Here is an 8,696-nt window from a genome sequence, read left to right as displayed (position 1 = left end):
GTATTTCAGACCCGGCAGCAAGACCTTTGGGAGGCAGAGTTGACGGCCGAAGGGGCCAGCTCTGAGAGGGGCAAGTGCAGAGACCCCCCAAGGGGAGGGATCTGCTGTGTACCAGGCAAAACAAGGTGGCCAGAGCAGGGACCCAGAGGGGGAGACAAGCCAGGCAGGGATCAGAAATCCAAGCCTACGAGCTAGAAATCGTACTTTGGGGACACTGGAAACCCACGGAGGAGATCCATGACTGGACGATGGCTAAGGTCTCCTCTGCAGGAGGCCCCAGGCCCTGGGAAGAGAGGGTGCCCAGCACAGTCATCTACGCAAGGATAGCGAAGGATTGCAGAGGAGACTTGGCCGACACCTGTTGTGGGTATTTGGGGAGGGAGACTCAAAATGTATTGAAACAAGAGGCTTAAGTTCTGCAAGGGCGTGGGCCTCCGGTTCAGGCCCATACATGTCCGTCAAAAATCCCCCACTATTCCCCTGGCTGCAGGCTCCACGTAAACAAGGTGTCAAGTACAGCGTCTGTGCGTACACATGTGTGTGTTGGGGGGTGGGTGCATGGTGGAGTCAGCGGTCGCCTGAGCCCAATCCCTCCGTCGGGCAGTCACCACGCGGACACAGATGCAAAAACCGTCCATTTTATACAGTTTGTGGTTCAGAAGCAACAAAATGCAAAATGGTGGGACAGCCGGTCCTGCCCTCACCCCACCTGGACATGCCCATTTCTGTCCCCCAAGGGGCAGAGAACCCAGCTTAGTTGCAGGCCGCTGGGCGAGGGGACCGTTAGCTGGAACTGTGTGTATGGAAGGTGGGGGGGCTACAGGCCATAGGCCATTTCTCCCCAAGGCCCAGGAGGCGAGTAAAGCTGAGGAGAGGCTTCGTGGGACAGGGTCCTCCTCCGGGAGGAGTTTTCCTGGACACCCCACAAGGCACTGCTGACCAGATGTAGGATGGCCCCCGAACACCTCCCCGCCCCAGCCCGGCTGGCTCTCCCTGCGCCAGCTCCCACGGTGGTTACGGGAGCAGGAAAGGCGTCTGGAGCCGGGGTTCAGCGCTGGGCAGAGACCAGCCGGCCACCCAGCTGCTGGCCAGGACCCTCTCCCGCTGCTCTGGGCTCCTGGGGTCCCCCCGCGGCCGGGTGCCAGCCTCCCTGGCTTTCGGCACCGGCTGGAACGAATAAATAAATAAATACCTCCCTCCCGCCCCGCCTACAGCTGGCTCTCCTCCTCCTCCAGGGAGCGGTTGAGTCCGGGGATGAACTTGAGCAGCCGCCGGCGGAAGCTGCGGTACTTGGCTTTGCGCAGGCCGGGCCCGCACAGCGCCTGCTCGCGGGCCTCAGTCCAGAGCGAGCCGGGCGCGCCCCCGCCGCCGCCGCCCCCGGGGCCCGGGCACCGCACGCTGGCGCTGCGGCTCAGCCCCGCCCGCAGTCCCGGGGTCAGCGACTCGGCCGGGCCCAGCGCCGGCGCGCGGGCGGGGGGCGGCGGCGGGGGCGGCGGTGCGGGCGGCTCGGCGCCCTCGAAGAAGCAGGTGTGGTAGACGGCGTCCTCGGGGTCGCCCCCCGCCTGCCGCGAGCCCCCGCGGGGGGCCCCGGGCGCGGCCAGCAGGGGTCCGAAGGGCAGCGAGCCGGGCAGCAGGCCAGCCCCGTATAGGCACGAGCGCACCGACTCCAACGTGTCATAGATGCTGGGGTCCTTCACCACGAGGCCTGTCAGGGCCAAAGACAGGAGGGAGGGCCGTCAGAGGGCACAGCAACTTCCTGTTAACCATCTATGTGGCCCTGGGCAAGTCCCAACCCCAGTCCCACGTCCCTGTCTGTAAAATGAATGATACACTCAAATCCTTAGGCGGATCACTTATGTACGGCACATGAGCCACGGAAGAGATTCTAAAACCGGCTCTTCGAGCCTCAGTGTTCCCATCTGTAAAATGGACAGACTAATACAGTGGGGCCTTGACTTACAAGTTTAATTCGTTCCGAGACAGAGCTTGTTAAGGAGCTCATTAACTCAAATTACTCTATCAACTCAATGCAAAAAATCGGCCGAGAGACAGCTGGTATCTCAAAAAACTCGTTAGTCGGGACACTCATAAGTCAAGGCCCCACTTACCTTCAGAGGACTATTGGGAATAAACCAGCAATGTGTGTGCATCAGCCCAGGGCGGAATTGTACCCAAAGGAGTAGCTCAACAAACCTTTCTTCACTTTGGAGGGGGAGGTAACCCACGGACCAGTTCTGAGGGGGAAGCCTGGCCGAGAGTGTGAGGGTATCACAGACGGCCCTTCACAGCGCAGTGTACTCACCATGCACCAGCCGCTGCTCCTGCACCATGAGGGACCTGTATTCTCCCCACTTCTCATACAGGGTTTGCTGCAAGACACACCATCACCTCCCTGTCAGGAGCCAGCCAGAAACTAGCTGGAGCGGGGTACACACTGAGCGATCGGGGAGTGCACAGAGGAAACCTTGCGGTTAACGGAGGTTCAGATAAATGACCCCCGAAAAAGAGCGGGGCCTGAGGGGCAGCGGCCTGGGAAGAGGACGGTGGGAGCTGGACATGATCTGGGCTGCTTTACCTTCAGGTACTGCAGGCGAGCCTCCAGTTCCGCCTTCCGGATCGAAGTTCCATACAGAGTTTCCAGCCTGAGGAGGTTGGGGAACCCAAGGCCGAGTGAGCGCCGGGGGTGCAGAAACACCAAGACAGGCTGAGCTCAGGACTCACGGGGACCCTGGCACCTGGACATACCTGAGCACGTTGCCAGATGCCTTAATGATGTCAACAATCTCTCGATGACGGATACCTTCCACGTTCAGGCCGTTGACACTGGCGATGGTGTCCCCTGCCAGGAAGAGAGGGGTCAGCATCTGCTCGATGAAGGGAAATCCCAGCCAGAAAGGACAGGGGTAGTAACCCCACAGAATAACCCTGAACTCCCCTTCCACTTCCCCATGGTTGCAGGAAGAACTTGTCCAGGCCCAGACCTCAGCCTAGGGGTCAGGCCCTCTTCAACCCACCCCCACACTCCACCCTCGGGAAGCTCTGCCCCAGCCGTGGGCAAACTACGGCCCGCAGGCCGGATCCGGCCCGTTTGAAATGAATAAAACTAAAAAAAAAAAAAAAAAAAGACCGTACCCTTTTATGTAATGATGTTTACTTTGAATTTATATTAGTTCACACAAACACTCCATCCATGCTTTTGTTCCGGCCCTCCGGTCCAGTTTAAGAACTGATTGTGGCCCTCGAGTCAAAAAGTTTGCCCACCCCTTGCTCTGACCCCAAAGGCTGAGCCCTCCCAGCAACTTTGGGCTGCCCTCAGTGATGGTTATTTCAGTCTAGCCCAAAGGCTGCCATGAGACCCAGACAGACAGGAGGGGGGCAGGGTGAGTAGCACCAAGCTAAGACCTGATACTGGCCCTGGGCATGAGTGCTTCTAATACCCTGTGCCACTGCATAGCCTCCTGACCTCAGGCAGGGCAAACCACCATCTCTGAGAGTTCACTTCCCAGCTGCACAAAAAGGGCATGATCCCAGCTGTGCTGCCTTGGGGATCAGGAAGGAGAGTGGGTGTGAAACTATTTTGCAAAGTTGCAATACACCACTTGGCTATGAGGGGCTGCTGGTAAGTGGGCAAGCAGGTGAGGGCTTAGGGAAGAAAATGGTAATAGAATTGGGAGGGGTCCATTTGTGCAGATTCATGCTGCTCCTTCCTGGGACTTGGGACTCTAGATTTGGCCAATCCCCAGGGTCTCCTACTGGAGGCATCATTTCCTTGTTAGAGGAAGTAACACAGGTACCCCAGAGTTGGGCCAGGTCAGGGGCAGGATAGGCCCTGATCCCTAATATCAGGCAGATCTAAGGGAATGTTGCCCCTTCCCCAGCTCCTGCAGGTGCTGGGCTGCCAGATTGCCAGGAGGAGGCGGAGCAGCAACAGCATTGTCAGGCATTTACCAGGCCCTGGCTCTGTGTTCGGGGAACCCCCTCGCCACACTGTAATGTGAGGACATGTTATTGCCCCCATATATTGATGAGACTGGGTCCAAAGCCCGGAATCTACCCATTCTTCTCTCTGGCCTTCCTGAAATAGGACAAGGAAGGGGAACTGATTTTAGAAGAGATTTCTTGCCCCCTCTGCTTGGGAGTAAGGCTAGACCCCTCCCCAGAGCCCTGTGTCTTGAGCTCAGGCCCCACCTGGCGTGAGCCCAGCCAGCTGTGCGGGGCTTGACTCATGAACCCGGCAGACAAAAGTCACCATCTCCACACGCTGCTCCTCCCGGTGGTGAAGGCCGTATGTCTGTAATAGACAAGGGGACCCTGAGTCCTGGGACAGGGCAGGGTCCATCCATTCCTCAGACTGGCCTCCCAGCCCCTCACTTGCTCGGCATCCAGCTTCTCCCACCTGGATCTCAAAGCCGAACGTCTGGTTTTCCTCCTTCTTCAAAGTCAGCACTTTCCTGTAGGAGACACAAGGGCCATCTCATCAAGACTGTCAGCATTTAAAGGGGCTTGGCAGTCCCATGGCATGGCCTGCCGCTGGAGTCAGCCCTAGAACACCCAGTCAGGGCTCACTGTCGCCAGTGACACCTCACTCTCAGCACAGGTTGCTGGAATGGCCGTCCCACGTCCACCTGAAATCAGCTTCGTCCAGCCGCCCAGAGTCAATCCAGCCTCCGGTGGGGGGAGGCACTGGGAATGTCCAGCCCCAGAGCCAGTGGACTAGCTGGATTTCACAGTCAGTTCCTCCTTCCTATGAGCCCCAGAGAGCCACTTACTGAGTTAGCGGAGGCTCTAAATTCAGCCCCAGCCTGGAGCCTCCTCGGATCCACAGCCTTGGGAAGAGGGCTGGCCCTGCCCCCCAGAGGCCAGTCACGAGGCAGAGCCCAGACCACAGCTGCTCCTCCCAGCTTCGGTGGGGCCGGCCCACCAGATGTGAGGGCTGGGGGGGAGGGGAGCCTCAAGGCCGCCCCTTCCCGCACTGAAGGCCTGCCCACTGGACACAATGGTCTGGAGCCGCTCCAGGTCCTCGCCTGCTGGGGGAGCCTAGAGTTTCCTCTGCCCACTCCACCCCCTTCCTTCCCTCCCAGCCAGAGGCAGAGTTAAAGCAGCTGCCAAAGGCCCCTCCGCGGCTCCTCGTCTCAGAAAGGCCCTGGAGACCCAGGTCCCCAGCTCTCAGCCTGACCCAGATACTCCCCAAATGCTGAGTGGTAATTCCCAGCCCCAACCGGAGCGCCTCCCCACTTTGAGCCTTCTGAGTGAGCTGGGGAAGGGAGCCCGGTGACTGGGAAGTCTGTGTTTATCCCAGCGCTCTCTGGTTTTCTGGAAGGGTTGGCAAACTTTTTCTGCAAAGGGTCAGATAGTAAATATTTTAGGCTTTCTTTTCGGAGTTCATTCAGCCTCTAATATATGGTTCTTTGTTTTTATTTTAACAACCCTTTAGACATATAAAAACAACTCTTAGCTCAGACACCAAACAGGCCAATCTGGCCAGCTGATCCGTTTTAGAAAAAGCCAGGCCCAAATCAGGACGGAACCGGGCTGAGTGGGGCCTGAATCAGCATTCATGTCTGCCCTCCCTCAGATCCTTCCTAACAGGGCTGCCCCAGGAAGGGACTGAGGTTCTGGAAGCCGGGGCAGCAAGACTGAAGCAGCTGGACACAGCTTGGCCACGGCCTGGGCCCTCTGGATTTGTTGGGGCTTCGAGGGCTCAGGACCCTGAAAACTTCTCTTAACTTCCTCACCTCCCAGGTCCAGGTCTCCCAGGACGGGGGTGGGTTGGGGAGCATCTGATGACTCAAAAGTAGGGACTCTTTCTCTGCCACCCCCTTCACACAGCCCACACCCACACCTGCCCCTTACTTCAAGGGAGGGAGCCACGCTGAAAGGGTGGGAGAATGACTGCCCCTGGCTGGGCTGAGATACTGTCAGGCTACCCCCCACCTCACCAGGACCCCCCCACCCCCACCCCCCCGCTTTGAACCAGGGCAGGGGCTGGGGTGGTGGCTACTTACCGCTGCTGTTCCGGACTCTGGTTGAGATTCTTCCAGCGGAATCCTGAACCCTGGGCAGGAAGATAGAGAATCAGGAAGGAGCAGGTGAGAACAGGGCTGTCCTTGAGCAGATGCTGAGAGCCTTGCTCTGGGAGGTCCCTCCCCTGGGCTCCAGCCCTGGCCCCAGCACTCCCTGTAGTCTGGTCCCAGTCGCACACCTGCTTTGGCGCTGGTGTAACTACTTGCCAAGTCCACTATCAGTGTCACCCATGGCATTCTCCCCATAACTGGGACTGCAGAGTCACACAGTCCTCCTGGGTGCCAGATACACGAACCTCTACACCCACACTGGGGGTGGGCGTTTCATTCATCTCGGCAGAATCGTCTCCACCCCAGGGTGCATGTCTGCAGGGCTCAGGCCGCCCAGACTCCTGTCAAGGCACTCCGAGACCTCCTGCTAGGCAGGTCTCTCCTAATCTCTCAGCCGCAGACAGTGGCTGGGGAGCTGGGCGCTGGGCCCAGGTCTGGAGGGCGGGCCATCCCAGCCCAACTGTGGGAAGGAGGGGACAGCCCATCGCCTCCTCCAAAGTACGGGGTGTTTCAGGGACCAGCTCAGCCTGGACATTTGATGCTTTCCGGGACAAGAACAAGCAAACAAGCAAAAATCTTAGCCCTCAAATGTATCCTTAAGTCTCACCATACTTAGGAGAGAGACTGGGAGTTCTTTTTATTTTGCTTTTTTTTTGGGGGGGGGGGGGGAATGAAAGAGCTGAGGGTTCCTGCCTCTTTAGGGCACTTGAGAAACGAAAGCAGTCTCCCTCCCTCCCTCCCTCCCTCCCTCCCCCCCCCCCCCCAAGTATTGATCCTTGGAAGAAGCCCTGTCCCAGACCAGCCATTGTCCCATGAGCCCCAAAGAGCCTAGGGCCTCCCTGGTTGGTGCCCTGGTTACCTCTCCTCATAGGCCTCCCCAAGGCTAGGAAGATAAGGGGACCTTCTTTCTCCAGAACCAGAGATTGGCCTCAGGGGTGGGACACTTCCCAAATGGCCAGGGAGGAAGGACTGGGCAGCACAGAGAGAGACCCCTTTGTCTTTCCACCCTATTTTCATAAAATGCAAATTCTCAACAAGCTGTTCATTGTGTGGGGGGAGCCAAGGGCCAGGGGAGGAGGAGGGGGACCGAGCCAGGAAAGGCCACCAGCCCCCTCTCCTAACCTGGGTCTTGTACCCCCTCACCCCCCCCCCTTCTGGGAGCTCGGGTTTCCCTCAGGCCAGAGGAAGAACCCGCGGAGGAGGGGAGACTCAGAGGGCAGGCGAGGCCCGCATCCTTCCTGCCCCGCGGGCGCCCTGGGACCCCTCCCACCGCGTCCGGTCCAGCCAGTCCGGCCCAGCCAGGTCCAGGGAGCCGTGACCTCGCACCCCGCACCTCGGCCGCACCGCAGGCCCCAGCCGGCCTGCCGAGGCATCCGGGGTTCCCTCCGCGGGGTGAGCCCTCGTGGCCTCGGCGCACCCGCCGCCCTCCCTCTCCACCCGGGACCCTCCAGTGGGCGCGGCGAGGCGGGACCCCAGCCCCGTCCCGCTCCAACCGCAGGAGCCGGGCGAGGGGCCCTCGGGGTCTCCAGACCGTGGGCCCCGGGAGGCAGGCTGCCGGCCAGATGGGTGAGGAGGAAGAGGGGGCGCTGGGGGGTCAGGAGCGAGACGGGGCGGCGACGAGGCGGCGTGGAGGCGGGGGCTGCGGGGCCAGGGCTGCCCCCTCGGGGAGAGGGCCAAGGGGAGCGGCAGGTCCTGGCCCTGGCCGTGGGGGTGCGGGCTGGGGGACATGGTGGAGGACTGGGGGGCCCTGGGCAGGATGCTGTGAGGGTCGCGGGGGGTGCAGGGGTCAGCGGGGGGTGCAGGGGTCCCAGGCACAGGTGGGGGTGTTGAGGCTGGAGGCCAGGAGGAAGGGACCCTGGGGTGCGGCAGAGGCACCGGAGCGCGGTCCGCGGAGCTGGCGGCGGGAGGACGCACCTTCCGGCGGGGCAGGGTGCCCCCCGACACGGCGAGCGCGCGGTACAGCTCGGCGGGGTGGTAGTCCTCCAGCGCGGCGTACAGCGCGTCCCCCGGGGGCCCGGCGCCGGCGGCTGCGGCGGGCGCGCCCGAGGCCGGGGTCCGGGCCGGGGCGACTTCGGAGGCGGGCGCCCGGGCGGCGGGGTCCGGGGCGGCGGCCGCCTCCTCCTTCTGCTGCAGCTTCCGGAGTCGGCGGAGGGTCATCGCTCCGGCCGCGGCCCGCGCCCCTCGGAGGCGCTCGCTCCGCCGCGGGCGACTGCAGCTCGGGGTGCCAGCCGGGCGGGCGGCCGGCGCCTCCCTTTATAGGATTCGCTGGGCAGGCCCGGGGCGGGGGCGGCCTCCCGGCGGCCTCGCCCCCAGAGCCGCAGGCCCCGCCCCCGGGGGGCGCTGCCCGCAGCCCGGCCCACGGCGCGCGGAGCCCGGCGCGGCTGGGGCAAGTCGGGACCGGAGCACTCCATGGGGGAAGCCTGGCCGCGGAGGGGTGTGTGTGTGTCGGGGGGGGGGGGGGGAAGCAGGGCATCCTGGGCAGGTTCCAGGGTCTCCGAGACACCTGGGGTGGGGGGTGCTGTGAAGGGGCTCGAGTGAGAGATTGGAACATGTGCGATGGATGGCTTTGGAGACTCGTGGAGCATGTGGGGGTGGACGGCAGTAAGGGGTCATTGGGAGCAG

At 61.7% G+C, this 8,696-nt stretch overlaps 1 protein-coding gene across 2 annotated transcripts; it reads right to left on the bottom strand.

Moving 5' to 3' along the window:
* Nucleotides 1-622: 622 nt before the first annotated feature.
* On the bottom strand, nucleotides 623-8,314 carry TAMALIN (trafficking regulator and scaffold protein tamalin). Of its 2 annotated transcripts, none has more exons than XM_059682942.1 (8): nucleotides 7,989-8,314; nucleotides 6,006-6,055; nucleotides 4,397-4,451; nucleotides 4,189-4,291; nucleotides 2,746-2,839; nucleotides 2,576-2,642; nucleotides 2,303-2,369; nucleotides 623-1,705 (listed from the first exon to the last, which is right to left on the bottom strand). In XM_059682942.1, exons 1-8 carry the CDS (start codon nucleotides 8,229-8,231, stop codon nucleotides 1,209-1,211), a joined length of 1,176 nt encoding a protein of 391 aa, XP_059538925.1. In that variant the 5' UTR covers nucleotides 8,232-8,314; the 3' UTR covers nucleotides 623-1,208. The 2 variants fall into 2 exon arrangements, with proteins under 2 accessions (XP_059538925.1, XP_059538926.1); XM_059682943.1 differs by lacking the exon at nucleotides 7,989-8,314 and adding an exon at nucleotides 6,320-7,466.
* Between the last annotated feature and the right edge of the window lie 382 nt (nucleotides 8,315-8,696).

Source organism: Myotis daubentonii, chromosome 2 (genome assembly GCF_963259705.1).
Source record: "Myotis daubentonii chromosome 2, mMyoDau2.1, whole genome shotgun sequence".
Classification (NCBI taxonomy): domain Eukaryota; kingdom Metazoa; phylum Chordata; class Mammalia; order Chiroptera; family Vespertilionidae; genus Myotis; species Myotis daubentonii.
This window is presented reverse-complemented; position numbering and strand designations above follow the sequence as displayed.

Coding starts and splice junctions, on each gene's coding strand:
- TAMALIN (XM_059682942.1), bottom strand. CDS start 8,231: ATGACCCTCCGCCGACTCCGGAAGCTGCAGCAGAAGGAGGAGGCGGCC. Junction 4,452..6,005: donor CAGAGTCCGGAACAGCAGCG/GTAAGTAGCCAC, acceptor TGTCTCCTACAG/GAAAGTGCTGACTTTGAAGA. Junction 2,643..2,745: donor GCATCTGGCAACGTGCTCAG/GTATGTCCAGGT, acceptor CAACCTCCTCAG/GCTGGAAACTCTGTATGGAA.